General features: G+C 38.7%; 3 protein-coding genes across 4 annotated transcripts in view; 2 read left to right on the top strand and 1 right to left on the bottom strand.

The window, feature by feature from the left end:
• The first annotated feature begins 68 nt into the window (after positions 1-68).
• dnajb12a (DnaJ heat shock protein family (Hsp40) member B12a) lies at positions 69-6213 on the top strand. 2 transcript variants are annotated; one of them, XM_072678041.1, is made up of 9 exons: positions 69-239; positions 584-764; positions 1275-1420; positions 1550-1723; positions 1859-1938; positions 2381-2490; positions 2964-3136; positions 3590-3721; positions 4006-6213. In XM_072678041.1, exons 1-8 carry the CDS (start codon positions 107-109, stop codon positions 3712-3714), a joined length of 1122 nt encoding a protein of 373 aa, XP_072534142.1. In that variant the 5' UTR covers positions 69-106; the 3' UTR covers positions 3715-3721; positions 4006-6213. The 2 variants fall into 2 exon arrangements, with proteins under 2 accessions (XP_072534142.1, XP_072534139.1); XM_072678038.1 differs by having other exon boundaries at positions 3590-3725.
• Positions 6214-6639: 426 nt separating this feature from the next.
• Positions 6640-7745, bottom strand: LOC140554739 (DNA damage-inducible transcript 4 protein-like). The gene is made up of 2 exons (XM_072678042.1): positions 7573-7745; positions 6640-7464 (listed from the first exon to the last, which is right to left on the bottom strand). Exons 1-2 carry the CDS (start codon positions 7700-7702, stop codon positions 7025-7027), a joined length of 570 nt encoding a protein of 189 aa, XP_072534143.1. The 5' UTR covers positions 7703-7745; the 3' UTR covers positions 6640-7024.
• Positions 7746-22801: 15056 nt separating this feature from the next.
• spock2 (SPARC (osteonectin), cwcv and kazal like domains proteoglycan 2) overlaps positions 22802-24431 on the top strand; it is a 38109-nt gene continuing 36479 nt past the window's right edge. Inside the window, exon 1 of the mRNA XM_072678037.1 lies at positions 22802-23103. Coding sequence (XP_072534138.1) covers positions 22915-23103 — 189 coding nt within the window. The 5' untranslated portion in view covers positions 22802-22914. The remainder of the gene's footprint in view (positions 23104-24431) is intronic.

Here is a 24431-nt window from a genome sequence, read left to right as displayed (position 1 = left end):
CACGCCTAAACACGAGCAGCTCGAATCGTGACGCATTATTTTCGCTCCCAGTTCTGCGTCGCGTCATAGTGCGGCGCCGTGGGTCCAGCGAAGTTCCGCTGTCGCAATGGAATCAAACAAGGACGAAGCGGAGCGATGCATCGAGATTTCCCTCACAGCCCTGAGAGACAACCAGCACGACAGAGCCAGGAGGTTCCTGGAGAAGGCACAGAAGCTGTTTCCCACCGAGAAGGCGAAACGTACGTGAATTTATCTCCCAAGCGTCACACAGACACGAGAAACCGTTAGCTAGCTTAGCCACCCAGCTGGCTAACGTTAACCACAGCGCTAACGTCAGCTTCTTCTGCTCGGCTAGACCTCGACCTTCATGTTAGGGTTTTCTTCTTCATATCCGTGTTTGTGTGCTATGGCATGATCTTAGCTAGTGCTCTCTCTGTAACCGGACACTTTTGCCAAGCTGTTATGCTAATAATATACCTTCAGAGGAATGCTTGCGTTTGCTTGCTCGCTTGTTTATGTTGAGTCCTAGAGGGACTGTGAATGTACGGTTGCTTTAGTGGCCTCATAGACATTGTCCTCTTAGGTTTATTAGAGTCTATAGCCCAAAATGGAAACACACATGGCAGTGCTCATAACTGTGGAGAGGGTGACAGCGCTGGAGTACGACACCGAACCAACAGTGCTGCAGATCAGACGTCAGGAGGAGAAAGTGCCACTGATGGAGCCAAGTCGTACACACCAGATCAGCTGGACGCAGTCAAAAGGTGCGTTTCTTTTACATTTCGAATAAACTTGGAATAAACTTCAAGTTCAGTTCTGATTAGGTACACTGATGGAGCAAAAAACAGAAGGGTCTTTCCTTATGTTGCTATGTTAGTGTGTCCCCTTTTGAGTTTATTACAGCATCCAACATAATAAAAGTAGACTACTTTATAATAATGCATTGGACACTTGCTAATATTTAGCCTCAAGCTAATTTACATTCACAAATAGTGAGTTTTTACTCCCTGATATCTGTTTTAAAGTAAAGTACAATCAATATATTTTTAAGGGATTAGTTATATTATACTTGCTGCAATATGATCAGTGTTTAAATAAAGGCCTAATCTGCTCTAGTCAGTTGAAGGAATTGTTTATTGAGCTTGTCCATATTGAACAGAATTTGAGTCTAGTATTGAGCCATGCAGTGTGTGTAATTGTCACACTCTAATTGATATTGTATTACACTTATTTAATTATATCTACTTACAGTTTCTTTTTCATTGTCCTGTTAGGATAAAAAAGTGCAAAGACTATTATGAGATCCTTGGAGTCAGCAAAGATGCCTCAGAAGATGATCTGAAAAAAGCTTATCGAAAACTGGCTTTGAAATTCCATCCAGATAAAAACCATGCCCCTGGTGCTACAGAGGCGTTTAAAGGTAAAAACAACATTTATGCTTTTTTTTTTACTGTCTTCTTTTTGGAAAGATTGTATGTATCTACCATGTATTTACCTTTTGCAGGCAATTAGTTTTCTTTTTAACACCCCCTCCCCATTTTGGTCGTAGCTATAGGAAATGCATATGCCGTTCTTAGTAACACCGAGAAGCGGAAGCAATACAACCTTTATGGTGAGGAGAAAGTCCACCAATCACGTCATGGCCATTCTCATCGTAGCTTTGAGGCAGATATTTCTCCTGAGGATCTCTTCAACATGTTTTTTGGTGGTGGATTTCCATCTAGTAAGTAGGACCTTAAATTTCAAATCAGTCAAATGTAAATAAGAACAGAGCTTTTCCCCTTTCAGCTTTAACAGTGTCATTTAATATATGCAGAGCATTGGCATATTAAATATGTATTATTTATATCCTTCCTAGGTAATGTCCATGTCTACAGTAATGGCAGGATGAGATTTGGGCATAACCACCGACAAGAACGAAGAGAACAACAGAGAGATGTAAGTGCCAATAGACCGGAAATACTTGTAACTTGATGTTACAAGTAATGATTGTTTCAAAATACTGTTACAAACGTATTAATATGGACGTGTGTTGTTGTGACGCAAAATCTGGTACCCTCAAAATGAGGAAGGAAAAAAAATGTTGAAGTCTATGTAAAAAGACTTATTTAGGGTCCTTTTTGGACTATTTATTAGTCTATTGGTTCGTTCATCATGAGAATGTTGACAGTGCCAGATTCAAATGAATTCATTCAAGTGGAAATGTAAAACTGGAGATATACATTTTTTGCAGAGAGAGTATGTTGGCACTGTTTCTATCATGGGTAATACAAATGTTTTTCTGTTCAGCTTTGTAAACTCCTGCTCTTCCAAAACTATGTACAAGCTGAATGATCCCCAATATTTAACAGTTTCTCATGTTTTAATTTTCACAAACTAGGGAAGCCTTGCTTTGTTTGTTCAGCTGATGCCCATCCTCATCCTCATCATAGTTTCAGCACTCAGCCAAATGATGGTTTCCAGCCCTCCCTACAGTCTTAGCCACAGACCGTAAGTTAGCACACAGTAACCCACAATTTTTCATTTGCAGCACAGAACTTTAAAAATCATTTTAAAAAGCAAAAACAGTCACAAGTAGTGAGCGTTTTAGCACAAGTGTTTGTAATGACATTTAATGGAAATATTTATATGATATATGGAAAGATACGACTTAAGTGTGTTACATAGCTTACGTCAGTTAGCTGTCAAGGTGTCAGTGCAGCTTCCATTCCTTTAAATGTGAATGAATGAGCCTTTTGTATACCAGTACTAGCAAGGTCTACCTTCAGTTTCATTGATGCAAAGGGAAACTCTTTGCTAATAGCACCCTCTTGAGGAATTTGCAGCCTGCAAAAAGACTTGGAGTTACTTGGATACATAGTTACTTATCTAGAAGCCACATCCATGAGACAGGTTTACTGGATTGGCATTGATCAATGTATTTTAAAATACCTAACAATTTATTACACTTTAATATTTTGCAGATCTTCGGGCCACACAAACAGACGACAGACCACTACTCTGAAGGTGCCTTACTATGTTGGAGACCACTTTTCAGAGGAATATAGTGGACTAAATCTAAAGAATATTGAACAGAGTGTGGAGGAGGACTACATTTCAAATCTTAGAAACAATTGTTGGAAAGAAAAACAACAGAGTAAGTCAATAAGTACCTCAATCTTCAGTAGTTATTGTACATGGATTGTGTATGTTTTCTACTCTCAGTAAAAGCACTGACAGCAGTGCAGGAGTTTCCCTATCCCTTGTGGTTGCATTTGTATTTGGGAGTAGGAACACACTGGGAAGGACCCATCTCTTAATTGAGATTTTACATTATGTTTATGGCATTAAGCTGAGAGAACAAGGTTACTCGTATTACAGAGGTGGGCACAATGTAGTGTTCAGGGTCTTGCCCAAGGACTCTTATTGGTGTAGTGCTATGTAATACACAGTGAAATGGACATTTGTAAAGTAGTGCTGTGGTTTTCCAAGTGTGTTGAGCTGTTTGATAATGCAGGGTGGTTGGTATTAAGTGATGTTTCTTTTATAATATGTTTGAAAATCTGAGATTTGAAACTGTTTAAATTGCATGATGTGCTTTTACCTGCAGAGGAAGGGTTGTTGTATCGAGCACGTTATTTTGGAGATTCAGACCTGTACCAAAGGGCACAGAAGATGGGTACACCCAGCTGCTCAAAGCTTTCAGACATTCAAGTGCTGTTGCATGGACACTGAGAGACAAGTCAGTAAGTTCTTATGAAATCAGTTCGTTTTAACTAAGATGTTTGACCAGATAACTGAACTGCCTTCAGGTGTTAATAATGAATATTTTGTGTCCGTTATGTGTTTGAGAAGATACATTCAGGGACTTGCTGAAACGTATATGTCTATATTTGAAGCTGCATTTTGAGGATGTAGAGATGTTTTGTTTCTTGGACTTGCATTGTTGAACAATGCATTGTTCCCCTAAATACTAATGATTATCTGACCTTTTGCATTCTTCTTTTTTCCTTATTTTCTTAATAGGTCCAGTGGTGTATGTCAATTTGGAAGGTGACCAAGTAAAGAAATATTCTGCTCTCACCAAGTTTTCACTGAAAGCAGAGTGGGAATTTGCACCAGGAAAAGCAAAAATATCTATATCCGTGCGCTTTTGGGGCACACATTTGTCTTTCCTCTCCCCTGTGATGTTGATGTGACGTTGCACATCATTGGGTAGATATTGCTGACATTTGAGAAGTGGGTCTTAAAAACCTAATTGTTCACATTTGAAAGTAATTGGTTGAATTATATGAATTATGGATTTGGAAGATTAAAAAAAACAACAACAACAACATACACACATGGACGTTGTTGGTAGTTAATGAAAGAAAAACCCACAATGGTCACAGAAATAACTTGAATCTGACAAAAGTAATAATTAATAAAAATACTATGACAATAAACAAATGAAAATCCGACATTGCTTTTCAACCATGCTTCAACAGAAATATTTAAAAAACTAAACTCATGAAACAGGCCTGGACAGAAACGATTGTACGAAGTTAATATTTTGTTGCACAACCTTTTGAGGCAATCACTGCAATCAAACGATTCCTGTAACTGTCAATGAGACTTCTGCACCTCTCAGCAGGTATTTTGGCCCACTCCTTATGAGCAAAGTGCTCCGGTTGTCTCAGGTTTGAAGGGTGCCTCTTCCAGATGGCACGTTTCAGCTCCTTCCAAAGATGCTCAATAGGATTTAGGTCAGTGCTCATAGAAGGCAACTTCAGAATAGTCTGATGTTTTCCTCTTAGCCATTCTTGGGTGTTTTAGCTGTGTGTTTTGGGTCATTATCCTGTTGCAATGACCTGTGACTGAGGCCAGGCTTTCTGACACTGGGCAGCACATTTCTCTCTAGAATTCCTTAATAGTGTTGATATTTCATTGTGCCCTGCACAGGTTCAAGACACCCTGTGCCAGATGCAGCAAAGCAAAGCAGCCCCAGAGTCTCCTCCATGTTTCACAGTAGGGACAGTGTTCTTTTCTTAATATGCTTCATTTTTCCGTCTGTGAACATATAGCTGATGTGCCTTGGCAAAAAGTTTCATCTGTTCTTAGGACATTCTCCCAGAAGCTTTGGGGCTTGTCAACATATATAGTTTGGCAACTCCAGTCTGGCTTTTTTATGATTTGTTTTCAACAATGGTGTCCTCCTTGGTCGTCTGCCATGAAGTCCACTTTGGCTCAAACAATGACGGATAGTGCGATCTGACACTGATGTTCCTTGAGCTTGAAGGTCATCTTTACTCTCTTTGGAAGTTTTTCTGGGCTTTTTTGTTACCATTCGTATTATCCATCTCTTTGATTTGTCATAAATTTTCCTTCTGCGGCCACGTCCAGGGAGGTTGGCTACAGTCCCATGGATCCTATATTTCTGAATAATATGTGCTACTGTAGTCACAGGAACATCAAGCTACTTGAATATGGTCTTATAACCTTTACCTTTGACATGCTTGTCTATAATTGTCTTTCCTGAGACAACTCTTTCCTTCACTTCCTCTGTTCCATGTTGAGTGTGGTACACACCATGTCACCAAACAGCACAGTGACTACCTATAGCCCTATATATAGGCCCACTGACTGATTACAAGATTGTAGACCCCTGTGATGCTAGTTAGTGAACACACCTTGATTTAACATGTCCCTTTGGTCATATTATTTTCAGGGGTACCATCATTTTTGTCCAGGCCTGTTTAATGAGTTTACTTTTTTAAAATTCTGTTGAAGCATGGTTCAAAATCAATGTCGGATTTTCATCTGTTCATTTTAATAGAATTTTTATTTATTTCTACTTTTGTCAAATTCAAGTTATTTCCAGTGACCATTGTGGGTTTTTCTTTCATTAACTGAGGGGTACCAACAATTTTGTCCATGTGTGTACTAAATAGCTGTATTCTGAACGGTAAGCTATGCTGCTAGCTTGATGCTTTTCTTTTCGGTAAGTTTGTGCACCCCAATTCCATTCTAAGCAATTTTAGAACCCTATATTTGGGTTGTCTGAGCCACTCAAGATTTTTAGTATTTCTTTGGACCTGTGTTTTCGACCGCAAGAACTGAATCTGAATTAAGTTGTTGCCATTCCTTATTTAATTAATTGTTCACTGTAGATTTGCCTGTTGGATTTTTTTATTAAGCATTTGAATTTAATGAAAAGAGATTTTGATCTGTATTTATTAAAATGGAATCATCCTAGATTTGTCTCATTTTATTAACAGGGCCTGTTGTTTATCAATCATTTCAGTATAATGTATTAATAAATTCCACAATACTTATATTTTCTTTCATTTAAAGTAGATATGTCAAAGTATGAGCCTTGATCTTGTTTGAGAGGAAAAAACTTACAAGTGGATTTTGACATGCAGCATTGTGTTTAGTATATTTTTGTTTTGGTTTTGTTTATATATAACAGTTGTTTGATCCTCCGCATATTGTTAAATCCTCCACAATTCTTCCTTTAAATTAAAAGAAATCTCTGTGAGGCCTGAGAACCTAATTACAATCATCTGTATTTTCCCCACTGGATTAGTGCAGTCGCATCAGTGTAGCGTCATGCAAAGTTTGGTTGTGTGTGTATAAACAAACAAATACAAGCGTATCAGTTTAGATTCAAGGTACATTTAATGTCACTGCTTGCATTTGAACATGTACATTTCATAAATGTGCACAAGCCAGATTTGTAAACTTGCCAGGTGATTTTTTGCAAATGCTGAAGCATAACTAAGGCACATTGGTATAATTCCATAAGTACTGTAATAAATTATAAAAACTAGCCCTTTCTGAGGTAGGTTTGATAGCTGCCATAAGTAGACTACATTCATTCAGGACAGTTCCTTGTCCTGAGTTAGCTCAGTCCAGCATGTTTGCCAATGAAGTGTATGGTAAAACCCATACATAGTCCAAAAATAACTGGAGTCATTTTCTTTAATAAGAAAAAAGAGAAATTACAAAGTGCCCAGGAGATTGTGTGTAATCCCAGGTGTCCTTTGTGATAAACATCTTTGGGTCATAATTCTTCTATGTATACTTCACTTGAGCTGTAAAGCTTCTTTTTGGCCACAGTGAAGCCACTGCTCAGTCTGACTGAGTTACTAAGCTTCATTGTAAACTTTGGCCACAGTCCACCAAGATCTGGCCGCAGCAAAAATGTGAGATGAAAAGTTGGCACAGTAGAGGGGTCCACAGCTAGCTGTCCAATGCTTTGATAGGACTTTCCATTCTCGACACACAAGTCAATTAGAGCTCCTCTCAGACCGCAGGGTTCCCCAGCTGCCAGGTGGAGGAGCTCCTGTCCGATGTGCTCCAGTAACTGATGGGGAACCAGAAGCCTAGACCATCCTAGGGTTGTGGCGCTGGCGTCCCCAAGAATTTCAGACAGATTATCCACAGTCTCAGCACACAGTGCCTCTTCGAAAGGGTCTTCTGTTGAAATCACTGGTAAATACCCTAAAAGATAAAAAAAAAAAATCGTTGTTTAATTCAGTCTTTGGAAAAACACGTGGTATAAAATGACAGCGGACACATTCAAGTAGAAAACACTGCATTCAAACGTACCTGATTGTCTTTCATGAGAGATGGCGATTGGTTTTGTGTCATCGACGTGGTTCAACTCGACAAGTTTCTGCATCACTCTTCCCCATGACAGGCGTTTGGAAACCCCGGATTCTGGCGCTGAGCAGTTCATGGTGGCTAAGTTAAGCAGTCCTGTGCCAAAATCAGCACCGAGTGTTGCTGGTCAGATCTGAAGCTCAGGCCAACTCGCCAGCGGATCAACAAGTATTTGTACCACGCAGATGAAAGCCCTGCCCCTCACACTTCCCAGCCAATCAGATCCCAGCGCACGTTTCCAGCGTGCCCACTCGCCCCGAGACCGCGCCGGGCCGTTGAATGATTGTATCCAGGCCTGGCTGAAACTCTGGGGGAAGTGGGAGGTAAAACTATATTGATTACTTATGGAAAAAATGGCAAAAATCTCACTTCCCACTGCAGTGGAGGAAATGCACGACCTTGCTTAGCCTTAGCCTCATGTCCTGAGAAGTTCATAACATGGAAAATGTAGAAGCGCCAAACGAGACAGAACATTTGCTTTACTGGTGTTGGTGGTGGGGGCTGGTGTGAGGACAGCACATTTGCTAGAAACCTGTTAACTTCTTCGCCTCTAGAAAAAAATAACAAACGGCATATGAAAATGATCTATTGTGCGGAATACCGCGACAGTATACCTACAACAGGCTTATAGTAAAAGTTTTACAAGTATTAGAGATGAGTATTATCCAGAACTATACACAGATCGCCGCTGGCTGGCAAAAAACTCCAAAATCTCCTAAATGGAAAGCTTACATGAGAAGAAACGTTTATTAAAAATAATTTATTTTATTATATTTGAATGGAAGTCTGCAAAAAATATTCCAAATAATTTGGAGCTTTGCCGTTTAGTCAGAAAGTGGAAAACGGCATAAAAGGGCAATACAGTGTGGAGACAGAAATATCCGGCTAAATATCGTTATCTGAGTATTTTACATCACTGTAGAAATCACATCGTTTCTAATATTGTCTCTATCTATGTATATCTGAGGTTGAAGTAATACTACATGCTTGAGAGCAATCATTGTACAGTTACTATGAAATCAGTAACACGGTAAGTATCACTACTTGTGAACGTGATAAAAAGTAAAAACGCTAAAAGGTCACTTGTGTATTGGTGGGCTCTGTAGAAATGAGCGAGCTCTGTATTCAGTGGATTTATGACTTGATTGAGGGGGAACTACCCCAGTTGTTCAAGGGCCCTCACACTTCCAACCAGTCAACTGTTAGCGCACGTAGGCAGAACCTTCAGGGCCTTTAGAAGTGTGAGAAAGTGACCCGGACCTATAACCTCACCCCACCCCACCCCACCCCACCCCCATCACCAAAACCCGAACAGCCTGTTCCTGCTGAACAGCACGTCGCTATTCCAGCAAATGGAACCACCGTAGTCCTGCTGAAGTCTAGCGTTTCACACCCTCGACATGGATTTAAAGTCATTCAGAAGAACATTCATTAAGCCAATACTTGCTGAAAAAGTAGCAATGAACACATCCAAGGTATCTACTCACCCCAGTCTTTGTAACACACCATACTCCAGACACTACAGACAGTCAGTGGCTATATAAAAAAAAAACCCTGCATACATAGACACCTTATATCAGTAGATGAACTAATTTAACATAATTAAATTGAATTTAAAATTGAACAAGGTGTTGGATGATAACTATAAATAAGGAGGGTTTCTGGAAATGTTTCAACAAACATAGTAACACTCGTAAAACCACTACGTTTAATATTAATATTGCTTGTAATTATTCTAATATTAATGCTTCCATGAGCAAATAAACACTTCCTGTCCAGATGAGGAGCTTTTTCTTTCTAATTGTTATAGAGCACATATAGAGCACATATAGACCTTCTACCAGCAACGTACATTACCACTTCTAAAAATCTTAGGGGACTTATGGAGTTTGTTGATGCAAAGTTATGTTTTGTGTTTTTTAAGCATCCCTATTTCTTAATGTTAAAGTAATATTAGATGTATATGGTAAATATTAACCAAGGACATATAACAAGGACCTAATTCAACAGAATATGACTGACAAATCAAATCACGTTTATTCACACATCACATTACACTTAGGATCATCATCTCTAACAGTAGTAGAAGTAAGTAGAACACATATTTACAAAATAGAAATACTGAATATTTACACATATCAGTGCCATCTTGTCAAGTTAAACAGTCCAAACATATTTTAGTTCAACACTTAACAATAACAAAAATGAACAATTAATTAAAATATCATTAAATATCTCACGACAGTCTGCATGAATTGAGTAATTAGTCGTTTGTACTCTAAGATCATCTAGATTACAAATTTATCTATATGTACTGAAATATCATTAATATATAAGGTGCAGCCTCAAAAGCAGGCCTATGTAAGACACAAAAGCTTCAGTGCGTGCATTTCACATCCATTCATTTGTGAAGCTCTGTCACAAGGCTTGTCACAGGGTTATGACAGAGCCTGATGGTCAGCCAGTTTGTCTGTGCTTGTTCAGTCTGTTAACATGCTAGCAGCAAAACTGTTAGTGTCACAGGAAAGCATGTCAGAAAGCTTTGTAGACGTGTTTTGGATTAACAATTTTATTCATTTCTGGGATATTTCATCATGACAGGGCCAGACACATTAGTTTGTTCTCATAAAAAAAAAAGTTTAGGAGAACAAAAGTTTGACCAAGGTCAGCGTCACCTTTGCTAAGCGCTGTGATGTCCTCTAAGTACTGCACACATTTTTAGGTAATGTTTTATATAAACATGATAGGACATGGCAAAAACATGGAGACAGATATTTATATAATTTAATGTTTACATTTATGTATACGACTGGGATGTTATATGACTGGGAACAACTTACATGTATTAATGCTGTTTCATTTTTATTTTTTAAATATCATAACCAACTAGAGAAGATGTAGTTTAAATGTACACAACCCATTTTTGGATATTAGAAGTTTTATTTACTGTAAAATGTCCATGACAGATCATGTTAATTTCTAAACAAATGTCCCCCAATTCAATCTTTGTAACACATTATAGAAAATATACAGTATTATATTATAGTACAATCATAACATTAGTACTAATATTGAGTAGGTTCTCTGTTGTGTCTGTCACAGAGGATCTGACTATTCGATGCATGGACTCCAAAAGACCTCTGAAGGGGACCTGTGGTATCTGACACCGGGATGTTAGCAGCAGATCCTTTAAGTCCTGTTAGTTGTGAGTAAGTTGTGCCCATGCCCCGTCACATTTTCACCGGTTGTCCTTTCTGGGACCACTTTTGGTAGTTACTGACCACTGCATACCAGAAAACCCCACAAGACCTGTCTGCCATTTTGGCAATGCTCTGACCCAGTCAGTTTGCCTTCATAATTTGACCCATGTCAAAGTGGTTCAGATCCAATTGCTGGCCCATTTTCCTGCTTTTAACACCTTCATCCCCTTCAAAGAACTGACTGTTTACTTGTTGCCTAATCAAAAGATAATCAATATTTTTCACTTCACCTGGCAGTAGTATTAATTACTAATTTTGAAGCCCTCAGCCAGCACATAGATTTGTTCAATTCCATCACCAACTGTCGGCACACCACCCAGCACATCCTAAAGAACCTGGCACTTTTACTAGTATCTTAAAATCTGTCGGCACACCACTTGACACATCTTAAAGCAGCTGCCGACAATCCCGGCACATCCTAAAGCAGCTGGCACTGACATCTTAAAGCAACCGACACCCCACTCGACATATTTTAAAGCAGGCAGCACATCTTAAAACATCTTGCGTACCAACCAGTACACCTTTACACTGTTTGCACACCATCCGGCACATTGTTTAGCATCTGGCACACCATCAGGCAGGTGTTTCAGTAGCCGGCACACCAACCGGCACATCTTAAAGCAGTCAGAATACAAATCAGCACATCTAAAGCAGCCCGCACACCATCCGGCACATTTTTAAACAGCTGGCCCACCATCCAGCACATCTTACAGAACCCTAAAACATGGCACATCTTAAAGCTGCTGGCACACCAACCGCCACATCTCAAAGCAGCCGGCACACCACCTGCTTTAACTAACATCTGAAAGCTGTCGGTACACAACTTAACACATCTTAAAGCAGCCAGCACATCCTAAAACATCTGGCACCCCAACCGGCACATCTTTACAATGTTGGCACTCCAACCAGCATGTCTTAAGGCAGCTTGCGCACAATCCGGCACATTGTTAAGCGTCTGGCACACCATCCAGCAGATCTTTCAGAAGCCGGCAGGGTATTTGCTGGATCTGGTCAAAGCTGCACAAGCGGTTATAATAAATGGGGTTTTCTGAATTATAAGAAATTGTGTATGTGGTTTGAATATGAGAAATTTCCACACAGAGCTGCATGTAAAACAATAGTGTGCCGATTAGGGCAACTCTTTACAGCTCTTCTCTCTTCACAACTCTCACAATGTTTCTGTTATCAATAGCTGTTAATGTACTTGGGCAACTTATTCAGTGTCTGGTTGTTGGTACACAAGTGGTTTATTTCTTGTTCAGGACACTACAAATTGTTGTATTGGCTCTGAACATTACTTGTACAACAGCTCTGATCAATTTTTGCCTCTTTTCCTTCCTTCCTTTTTTTTTTTAAATGGCTTACCATTCTCCCATAAAGAGCTCCGTGTTCTCTGTTGGTTTATTTACATTTACCTTTAAGGCAATTAGCAGACGCTTATATCTAGAGCAACTTACAAAAGTGTTTACTCCAAAAATACCCTTAGCTAATTTATGCTTTTTAACAACAAATGCAGTGTTCACAGCCGAAACCCAGGGCTTAAACCAAGAGTAGACATTCAGAGTCATTAACTGTTTAAACAGTCAGTCTATCAAGGCACACCTGGGTAACAAGAAACACAGACATATTTTTGCTCATTTTCAAAATGGGTTGGTTTAAACAGCAGGTGCCATTTTCCAAATTGTTTAACACATGTAGATAAATATCAGGGAAACAGTTAAAATTCTAATCTATCATCTCATATTCATCTTTTAATCTCAAACCCAAAAACGTCATTTGCCCGATGTGCCGGCTGCTGTAAGATGTGTTGGATGGTGTGCCGGCTGCTGTAAGATGTGTTGGATGGTGTGCCTTCTACCTTCGAATGTGCTTGTTGATGTGCCAGTTGCTTTTAGATAGATTGTCCTGGCTGCTTAAGGATGTGATGGTTGGTGTGACAGCTGCTCACGGATGTCCCGGTTGGTGTGCTGGCAGCTGTAAGATGTGCCGGCTGCCATAAGATGTGCCGGCCGCTTAAGGACAGGGTGTGCCGGGTGATGTGCCAGCTACTGTAAAATATACTGGTTGGTGTTCTGGCTGCTTTAAATGTTGTCTGGTATTTGGAATGCACTGAAGAATCCCTACTGGAGTTCATTTAAACACAGCACTCTAAGTAAAAAATGCATTGTGCCATAGAGTGAGAGTACTGACAGTGACTGAGGCGGAGGCGGTTTAGTAACTGTGATCTAGTGAGTTTACTGGAAGTATTTACTGGTTTATTTTAGTGTTTCTTGTCTCTATTCCACAACAGTTTTGTGTTTTTAATGCAAGAATCACACCAGTGGCTGTCATGCTTTGTGGTCCTCTCAATTATTCCACAGACAGTGTACTTTACAGACTTAGACACCCATAATGCACTTTACATGCAGGTTACATGTCTTAGTCAGCCAATCACCAGTCATCTAGATCATCCTCACCTGAGTTCTGACCCATTTCACCTGCGTCTAGCTGTACTTACATTGACAGTATATAAATGGGCCCCAGTCAGGTGACTTCCTGATCAGCCTTTTTCTCCTCTGGGAAAGTGAGAGACTAGGCAGGCACCAACATGACGCTCTGGTGTGCTGTTCAAACAACTGCACTGTTTGTAAGAGCTGCACAGAAAAAAACGCAAAAAAGAATGCATTACAAGTACAAACAACACAGGGAAAACTGATTACTAATGATGATTATGCTATCATATGGCCTAAATTCCAACACAATTAACATTGTGAAGAATCATTTCCACAGTGCAGTAGTAGTAGTAGTAGTAGTAGAAGTAGGTTTAATGATTAACAGGAGGCTACTTTTCAATGACACATAAGCCTATCAAACTATGCTGAGCAGCACTGGGCAAAACAGCTTTTGGATGCTCTTATTTGAGCATTAAAGCACAGTATTTTGAGTCGCAGTTTAACCATGTCATTTTGCTTTGTGATCAAATATCCATTCTTTGTAGAAGAGAATATGTCAATTAAAAACAACTCAGAGATACATATATTATTTATTATTGGAGACACCCTGAAATGAATGAATGAGTTTATGACAGCTTCTCTCGCATGGTCCTCTCATGGCTCAGCAGCTCACTTCCGGTGGCAGGCTTTGAAAGGCAAAAGCCTGGGGGCCTGTGTATTTAAGCTGTCTGTCATTGTTCGTATTGTGACCCCGACATCATTCAGCCGGAGAGTCAGAGAGCCGGCACTGGCGACTAACAGTTTTACTCTTATTTATCTTAGTTTTGATTGTAGAGGTTGCATCTGTAAATAGGTTATATTTTCAGGAGACTAGCTTTGCTTTTAAATGATAGATTAATGAATTAAAACAGGCCATGAAAAGACTTTATACTAATGTTGGGATTGGTCAATATAAAATCAGTCTACTTGTACTTATTGTCTGTTTGTATCATTGGTACTTAAGTAACATTGATTGGTGTACAATTTTGCTAAAAACCTTGCAAAAATAAAGACAGAGGTCTTCCTCTTAATGAATGAACTTTGCAGTAACTCTGGTATTTCTTAATATTGTTTATTTTAAAATTAAGCTTATCTGTATAGCTGATTATTCATGACAGTTCATAAAAATTCTGTAGCTATAGCAGAACTGGCTAAAAACTCAAAGATAAATAAATTAAAGGCTAAAATAAATTAAGGCTTTTGATACAGAGACACGTTGGGATTTCACAATGCCAGCTCCAAAATTTGCTTGACTTACTGGAGGTACTGAACAGTGCCCATACCCACACCTGCAAATTCACTCGTTCATAAAGCAGTTCCACCTTCACATTTCCAATTGAATGTAAAGAGTCAGACCAGATGGTGTGTGTCTTTTCAAGTCATTAACACACAGAAATAGAAAAAAATGACATGTATGTCATGTAATGACATGTGTAGTATGGATTTAAGCACCCCATTGAAAAAAGTATGTGTTAAGCAAGCGCTTACTCGCTTTATGTCATAGTACAATGACGTATAACCTGTTATGATACTATAGTAGTTGGTAACCTAACCTGTGTACTAGTCTGACGTAACTGTGGGAGATTGCTGGTTTTGTTCTTGTATGATTTTTAGTGTTTCACGTCTCCAGTCCTGCACAAGTTCATGTTTTCCTTCCACATGAGTCACATTTTAGCTAATGAGCTGAAGTCCTAACTGATCAGACAACATGAACCTGCAGTGAGGGTCAGCTGCAGCACTAAAGATGGGTTCATAGAGAAGTTCATAGAGCACCACTGACACCACAGTAAGTAGCATCTATGTGCCCTTAAAAACAATAATAAGTCGTCAGTGAGATTTTGTGTTTATCAAGTTCATCAAGCTCATGGAATCCTAAAATAGTGGACTATGTATGAAAAGACAGATCAGTCTGAAAAGAAGGGCACAGAAATACTTCCAATGACAAAAGTGTACACTAGGAGGCATCCATGAGTTATACTTCATGTGAAGGTAGTGTCTTGAAATAAATAGAGATTTTGAGGAAATTTGAGTATGATCCATCCTTTCTGATGAAAAGTCTGCAAATATTATGCTCCATGATACGAGTATGCATTCATTCCGAAATGCTATAAAATCTTAAATATTTATTTGCAGAATGTTGGACACACACCTAATACTTGTGCAATTAATTGTATGTACTGATTTTAGATGCACATCTGTGTTTGTGAGCATGTGCAGATTCAAGAACCACAACTTCTTAATGCAGGACTTTATTCTTATTAAGAAGGGCTCTACCTGGGGCAACAACACCACCAGCCTGCATTTAGAGCAGCTGCATCCAGGCAATTCTATTTCCTGTCTTTTAAAGCAATGGGACGTTTTCTTTGCCATGGTGGTGGCAGCGGTGCTCGCGCTGAGAAGAATAGAAGGTTTCCCTCTGTGAGTGAGCATGGGGGCTCAGTGTTGATAGCCAGAGTTCTGTGAAATAGCGAACTGTGCTGAATTAAATGGACATCACAGAGAGGGGAGGTGCCACAGGAGAGTCCCAGGGCTGCTTTGAGTAGTCAGTAACCATAGAAACACCATGCTTTAGAGGACGAAGCCTCCTATTTGGTCTCTGCCACTACTGTTCAAAGTCATGAAACCTTTATTCACTGCTGTTCTTTTACTTTATGCTGCAACTGAAATATTACAGATTTTCTTTGCCATGAATTAATGAGCATGTAATGGAAATGTTTTACTTCATAGGTTTGTTCCACATCCAGTAATGTAGGCATTTGGCTTCCATCCACTATAGAGCAGCAGGAGGCCATGCTCTGTCAGCAGTGTCGAATGAGCGTTCAATTATGGAGCAAGTGTGTGTCTCCACATCTGCCCCAGAACAGAGGAATAGCGGCAGGTACTGTGCTCTAACTGTGCCTCGATGTGTGTGTGCTCTTAGTATTTGGCTAAAACGATGTTCCAGTTAAGCTTTGATTTATGGTTGAAGGAGGCAGAAGAGGTTTTCAATCCCCAAAGGTGCAGAAGAAACTATGATGCTGGAGAAATCTTGCTGAGATGCAAGATTCTGTCCTCCAGTTCCTACACTTTTCACAGCAGCTTTCTGTGCAGTTCACTGAAGGAGATGCAAGGCACTTGGACGCGGTTGCAGACAATTTAAGTGTGGCTATTACTGTGATGGTATTGATTATTGATGATGTCATTCCACATGTAAGGTATCCTAAATATAAAACAACTTTCTTTTGAGTTCTGTCATTTTTTGCAGAAGCCAACAGCAATCAAATATCCCACATTGTTTAAAGTGCAAGTGAAGATTAACTGAAGCTCTTTGAGGACTTGTTCCATAATTTGATGAAAGATGCTGCTGACCTTTAGAAAATAAAGCCATTAATTGGGCTCAGGATCCAAACCTGTGTGAAATCACGATGTGGCTCTTTTCAGGCTTCATTACGTTTCTACTTTTTTTTTCCTCTTCTTATTGTGTTTGACTATTGAGGGACATACCATACATGGAGGATACATGGACCATAACACAGTTCCACTGGAAAGTATAAAATGGCTATTGCACTCCTGAAATTAACGGTGCTGCATAGGATTCTTTGAGCGATCCCATAGTAGAACCACTTTTGTAGAAGAGAATTTTAAAAAAATGTGTAAAGAACCTTTACATAATGAACCTTACACCATGAAAAGGTTCTTTACCACACTCACACATTCTTTATCACAAAAAGTGGTTCTACTATGGGATCACTCAAAGAACCCTTCGAAGCACCTTTATTTTCAAGAGTGTATTGGAATTGTAGAATGCCTCTATATTAACTCTATATAACCTCTATATTAGTGTATCAGTGACATACTGGATCCGAGTGCAGAGTAGGGCTGGGAAATTAATCAGAACCCACATTCAGAATCTCTAATCGACTTAATCTTGTCCATGTCAATTGTTTATTAATTTATATATTTTTATTCTGTTAATACTTTCCCCAATGTGTCTGTTCATGTACTGTCTCCCTAAAAACACCTAAAAATACCAATCTGCGATATGGTAGCAACACAGAGAACTCAATCACCAAGCCACAAGCAGCTTCAGAATCAGAATCAGAATCAGAATCTCTTTATTTCACCAAGTATGTTACCCATACAAGGAATTTGTCTTGGTGAGAGCAACACGTATGACAAGTAACAAAGAAACACAGAACACAGTCTTAAACTAAAGGAAAATGACACTAAACAATAAATAGGGTAGGGGATAAATTAAAAAAGTAAAAAGTACTAAAGGTAATAAAGAGCTGAAAATATATTTACAGAAAAGAAAAGAACATGTAAAAGAGCTTGTACCAAAGAAAAAAATGCTTTGTCTGTCGTTCACTAATTTGACTTTAAAAATTCACTAAATTCGTATTAATCGTCATGGAGGTAAAATGTTCACTTAATATTGGTATTGATTTGAGGTCATATCGTCCAGGACCAGTGCAGAAAATGCATGAATGCATTCATGAGCTTAAAACCCAAAGAAAATCAAAGACCACCACCAACCACCAACAGTAACAGAAACATCACCTTAACAGCAACAAAAGAACGCCAAAACACACATATCCATCAGTTTCACACAGAATAATCCAAAGAAATCATTCAGTATAAAATACAAAGATTATTTTCAAGCCTGGAGGACCACACAATATCCAAGACTAAAATAGCTGCAGTGTTTTCCATTTGATATGGATGACTTCATATTGGATTATTTTCCTCAATGCAAGCTCCTGATTCCAGTGTATTATTCCAGTGTCTGGTTTCTTTTTAGCCCAATTAGCTGTTAGAATTTGTGTAAATTAATTAATAAATAAAATAATTAGGCAATCTGCATGGCAGTCATGTTATACAAAAGCAAAGAATAGTGTTGTCCCTACTCATATTTACAGCTGATGCTAATGGTATAAAAAGGAGCATGGCAGATGAGACCAGATCACCATTTCAAAGCTGTGGAACAAATAGCGGAGTCTCCATGAGAAGGTATTCATATCAGAGTCGTGTCAGCAGCTCACTGAAACTGAAAGAGGGTGAACTGATGGGGCTGAGTGTACTATTGGCCTTCACTGCAGCATATCAGTGGCAGAAGTGGCGGTGCGCTGCAGTGGTGGGAACTGCTGAGAGCAGGGAAAACTGCCCCCCTCCCTGGCTATGTGATACAATCTCACTTCCAAACATTGATGTTTCCCCCCTCAGTGCATGAGAGAAGAGAAAAGGGAGCAGGCAGCCTGCAGTCTAGAGTCGATTTCATTGAAAATCACACCATATGAACTTAGCAGAGCGCAAATGACAAAATGACAGAAGGTCAGTGAAACCACTGAAGGTAACACCATGATGTAGAACAGTGCTTCTAAAGCTGTTGTTCACACCCCTACAGGATCCATGAAACAAAATCAGCCTTTATTATTATTATAGAGTACATTTGCATTTTCCCGCATGTTATGCTTATGTCACTTATGACAATTGTCTGGTTTTATACACCTAAAACAGTTCTCTGTTATTTCATGCCCCTTTACCAATCTCTCTATATCCCTTATACGACCCCCCTGCCCAGTACACACACCAAGTCACATGAAGTCCACTGCAGCTTTTCATAAAGTTTTTAAAAAGTAGTGTCTCCAGTCTTGCTGTCCAGTCTAAACCACTTCTGATTACTAACAGGACAATGTCCAGAGCAAAACTGTTGTAGAATAGGTGTGTAATGTGTAAGTAGATTTTTGTGACATCAATAGTGGATAAAACAGTATCAAATACAGTTAATCTGTAAATGAATTGCCAAACTTTATATAAATGTACCTGGGACTAAATGCTTATTAAAGCCAGTAAATTACTATTATCATTATTTTGTTTGCAATGATTAAAGTATTTTGCAATTGTTTAAGACATATTTATATTTTGTTGTTGTTCAGTTATGTTACTTTTTATCGTGTGCCCTATTTAAAGAGAGATCAAAGCAACAGATTATATCATTACTAAAATAATTGATAATAAGAGCCTCAGATAAGACAAACAGGCATTTGTTTCTCAAGTTTTCATTATTCTGTTAAAATGAACACAACCACAGAAGACCACATGTGTAAATGTATATGTGTAGTCTTTTTAGAAAATATGTTTTTTTCTCTAAAAATTACTCTCTGGTGTTGACAGCTTGACTTCAAATGAAAAATCTAAGCAAAATGAATCTTGGCATTTCTGTTTTGCTCCAGTATTTCAAATATGTCATATACTGTTGCAAATACCACAATATATAATGTATTGTGAAATATGTGCATCATTATACCCAATTGAACAATTTGACATATTTAGAGAATCTAGAAATGTAAAAAAAAAAACTATGTTAACTGTGACATTATATATATTTTTTTTTGAGTCTATATTGATCATTCTTTTGCTGTTTGTTAATGGAATGTGTTCACTTGTGCCATTAAACATATTTTAGTGGATTTCAAATATACAGAGGGTGTATAGTTTAATGTATCATCCATGGCGCAACATGCAAGAAGAGTAGAGTTCTACAAGATCATGTATACACATCATAAATGGCATGTCAAGTCCTCCAGGATTTGGTCTATGTTTTGTCATTGTGTCAAGTTTAGCATTTCATGCCCCCAGGATGTGGTTCTCGGTTGGAATTAGACCCTCGCAGTTACTGGCTGAGATGTACATGGGAACCTCACCACATGATATAGCCATAGCCATAGTCCAGAATGCTCCTTCAGTGACACTGAAAAAACACCTGAATGTTCCTCATGGTTTGAATTACACGTACACACGGACATGTTCACATACTTTGAATCAAATATGACCGTAGTTATGCTCAAGTTTGTATGCTTCTTAAAGTGGGTAAGTCAGAAATGGTAAAGAATGAACTGTCCTTCAGTTCTATTTTTATATGCTTTGACTATTTATGTCATGTAAGACTTTACAATTATTTGAAGAACATTGAAGAATATTGTAACTTTTTGACTCTCTAGAGAGCTCTTGAACTGTATACAGAAATGTGAGGAAACCATGAAAGACATCACCAGTGATGAACATTTACTAATTAAGTCTGCTAGATATAAACTCAGTATATATCCTAGGTTCTCAAAGTGGGGTCCTGGATGTATAGCAAGTGGCTTTACGATCTGTTCTGACCCTCCAAAAAATAATATATTAGTCAAAGAAACCTGATTTGAGAGATCACACATTGTCACTTTAAACTAAAAGGGGCATATTTCTGGAGAATGGCTCTTGCTCCTTTTCAACATATATGATGTGTTTGTAAAAATAAATCTACAGGGATTTATGGACTGTAAAGTAGGGGGCCACAGGATTCTGAAAGTTTAAGAACTTCTGGTGAAAATTATAAATCAAGTTTCTCAAGTTTCATCTTCAGTTGTCCATCTTGTGTAACAGAAATCTGCATATGTATGTTTACTCTTTAGCGAATTCACTTCATGTGAAGGCTTTAGTGGATTAACAGGCGTTATAGGCAAGGCAAGATAGCATCTGTGCAGTTTTTTTATCATTAGCACATATCTGAAAGTCATTTGCAACTGGTAAAATTCAATTTAACTGTGCACTCATGTATGGATTTCAATTTAAAAGATTCCCTCATCCCTAATTCAGTGTAAACTGATTGCATCCAGCAAACAGATTACTCCACATCATTTCTTTGGAGAATGGGACAAAGAGGTGTCTTTGAGGTTCAGACCGATTGCATCAGCTAATCTAGTGTTGATGAGTTATAGGCCTTCTTTCATGCACCTACAGAACTGATACAGAACTGACTGCGTGAAGCACCTATTGCAAGCCTGTAGCATTACAGGGTATTGCTTATTTATTTATTTATTTATTAATGGATGAATGCTTTTATGCCTTGTTTGTGGTGCTAAACAATAACACGGCAGCATACAAAGGTTAAGGCACTTCAGTCAAAATGTCTGTAACTGTATATAAAGTTATAGATGATACATTAATTTCAACATTTAAGCAGTGCTTTTTGTGGTGAAAAAAGGAAAGTGGTACCATGCAAAAGTTGAGCTCACCACGCAAGAGATTTGAGCTTTCAGATAAATGTAAGGGTCTCAGACTGTGTGAAAGGGCTGTGGCTTGTTTTTAGGAAAGGTGATGCAATAGCAGAGCCCCACAACTACTCTTTTGTCTCAGCTACTGCATAGTGTCACAGTGTCACAACTACTTTGGTCTCAACAATCAGCATTTGTGGGGGTCCCCTAAGCAGCTGCCTACCCACAAAGCAGTAGAGGGCTATAAGAAGATGGAAGAAAGAAATGGCAGTTACAGTGTAGGTTACGTTGAGGTTTGGAAGACCAGGAGAACTTTCTGATTGAACTGTAGGATTGCTAGAAAGGTAGGTTAAAACCTAGATGCTGGAGTGGTGGTGCACTGTTCTACCATGCAGGACCACCTGCACACACATGACCTTCATGGAAGAGTCATCAGGAAAAAAAAAAAAAACATGCATCCTGACCACACAATTTAGTATCAGATGTTTACAGGAAAAGCTGAACAGGCCTGGTGCATTTTGGAAACAAGTCGCAAAAAGCAAAAGTATATTTGGAGAAAAAAAAGAGTCAGAATACCAGCATGTTGGGAGTGTCAACAGTCAAATACCAGCAAATTATGGAATGCAAACATCACACCATCTGTAGAAAATGAAAACAGGATGCCTACAGGAGGATAATGATCCTAAACACATCCTAATGATCCACAATGGACTGCCTCAAGCGGAAGGTTTTGCCATGGCCCTCACAGTTCCACAATCTAAACATCAGCAGTGCATGCAAGACAACCCAAGAATCTCTTAAAAGTAGAAGCCTTTTAGCAAGATAGAAGGGGTGAAAATTCCCCAAACAAGAATTGAAAACCAGCTACAAGAAGCGTTTCCAAGCAAAAGTGGAAATAAAAAAGTGAGCTTCTTTAAAAAATGTTTAAGAAATGTGTTTTAATTCACCTTTTGCAAATTAGTCCCCCTTTAGGTGCCTAAACGTTTGCATGCCACTGTAAATGCTTTAACTTAAGTTCCAGTAAATTTTGTTTCTGTGCTTTTAAATTAATATTTGAAGTTTTGAAGTTTATGGAATATTTTGTGATATACCAGTAATTATATTATTATCTATTATTACAACTGAAAAAAAAAACACTTCACTTATAATATATACATTGCATATGCATAATGCAATGTTGTAGCTAAAAAATATTTTTACTTAAAACATTTTTTAAAGATTTTATTAATGGTCATACAAAACAATAAGGTTTGCAGGTCTACCTGTGTTAATCCTCTTATTATATTTCATCTTCATTAATATAATCAACAGATTAATCCCAACCTTGCACACTGTTTAAAATTTCATGACAATGGTACCTCCCTCCCTGCCTCTCTCTCTCTCTCTCTCTCTCTCTCTCTCTCTCGCCTCAGCAGTAAGAAAGCAGCAGCATCCTGTAATCAGGTCACATTTCACTGAAGACTCAGCATCCATCTCTGGCAGTGAGGAGCAGAGGACGCTGTTAGCCAGTCTTCGCTGCTGATCCATCCCATTAGAGGAGCGATGGTGGTCGTGAGGGACATGGGGCGCCTCCTCGTCCCGTTCGTGATGCTCGTGGGGGTTTCGATTCAGGGCGACGTGAAGAGCGGGAAAGACGCGGAGAAGAGCGGGAATTTCATGGAAGACGAGCAGTGGCTGTCCACCATTTCCCAGTACAGCCGCAAGATCAAGCACTGGAACCGCTTCAGAGATGTAAGTGCGCTTTTAGCAGCCAAGTCGAGCATCGGGCAATTAGTGAGCACGCTTCACACCAACAAACCGTCTGGACACACACACACACACACACACACTCCCACACGGCACGTAGCTTACACCAAACGGCTTTATAAAAGGAAAGGATTGGCCTTAAGTTTGTGCTGAGGACACGGACCGGTCCCTGACCACAGAGTGCTGTAGGCAGATGGGCTGCAGTGTTCACACCAGTCAGCTCAGGCACAGTCAGGGCTGGAGAGCAGAGCTGGATGGCTCAATCTGGTACTGCAAGAAGTAGCTCATAGCCTGAGACTGGGTGAGTACAGTGGACTGATTTGGTGCTTAGAATTGGCATGAATATAATAAACTGAGGGACAGCAGTTGTGTTATGTTTAAATCATGAGTTACTTTTCAGTGAAGTACATAACCTAGGCACCAGTAAACAGTGTAAATGGAAATGTCTTATGCTCCTATGACCACACTGGGTGAACTGACCTACAGTGGCTTCAGGTAATATGAGACAGTCTGTTAATGATAATGTTTATCATGCAGGTTATAGGTTTCACGTCTCTTAAAGTGCACCAGTATGCACTGAAATCTGATATTTTTGATCATATAGTTGATGCTGATGCCAATGCTGATACACAAACATTTATTTTATGTAGAAATTGTATGTGTATGTGAAATATGTGACTAAATCCACCTACGATCACATTACAGAGGCACAAAACCTTTATTTGTAGAGGCTTACAAAACATGCTGCTCTCCTGGAGTTCAGTAAATGGGTAATTCTTCAATTTTTGTCCCCAGGTTATACATTAATGTTAAAAATACTTTTACAAAATGAATAGCTTAGATACTACATTTATTATTTATTGCACAACCTAACAAACAAACAAAAATGCAACAAAGTCATTATGATGTTTTTCTTAAGTTTTAAACATCAATATTTTGTTGCTTTTACCTTGTCCTTAACCCTGACTTTGAAACCTCTGCTCCAATTCAATAACATAAAAATCACAATATCTGTTTTTATAATTACAGAAAAGTAGAATTAGTATAATTCTATATACGATCAGTTTTGAATAGGATGAAGTCTGTATTTTAAGTTATAATTATCACAAATTAGCTTTTGAAAAGTGAGATAAAAAAAAACATGCAGCTTAAACAAAGTGGTCACATATAAACATTTGTCCAAGGCCAATATTTTATTTGTTGAAGTCTTTATCTAACAATAACGATATAATCCCAATATTGTTGTGCAGTATGAGTTAAGAATCATTACTCTGAGCTTGTTTACTGTTGTCATAGACACACAATCTACACCG

The sequence above is a fragment of the Salminus brasiliensis genome, chromosome 4 (assembly GCF_030463535.1).
Source record: "Salminus brasiliensis chromosome 4, fSalBra1.hap2, whole genome shotgun sequence".
NCBI lineage: Eukaryota > Metazoa > Chordata > Actinopteri > Characiformes > Bryconidae > Salminus > Salminus brasiliensis.
This window is presented reverse-complemented; position numbering and strand designations above follow the sequence as displayed.

Excerpts from the sequence above, each read along its gene's own strand:
- dnajb12a (XM_072678041.1), top strand. The coding sequence starts at position 107 with ATGGAATCAAACAAGGACGAAGCGGAGCGATGCATCGAGATTTCCCTC. Across the intron at positions 240-583 it reads TCCCACCGAGAAGGCGAAAC|GTTTATTAGAGTCTATAGCC; the intron begins GTACGTGAATTT and ends TTGTCCTCTTAG. Across the intron at positions 3,137-3,589 it reads TTGGAAAGAAAAACAACAGA|AGGAAGGGTTGTTGTATCGA; the intron begins GTAAGTCAATAA and ends TTTTACCTGCAG.
- LOC140554739 (XM_072678042.1), bottom strand. The coding sequence starts at position 7,702 with ATGAACTGCTCAGCGCCAGAATCCGGGGTTTCCAAACGCCTGTCATGG. Across the intron at positions 7,465-7,572 it reads CTCTCATGAAAGACAATCAG|GGTATTTACCAGTGATTTCA; the intron begins GTACGTTTGAAT and ends TTTATCTTTTAG.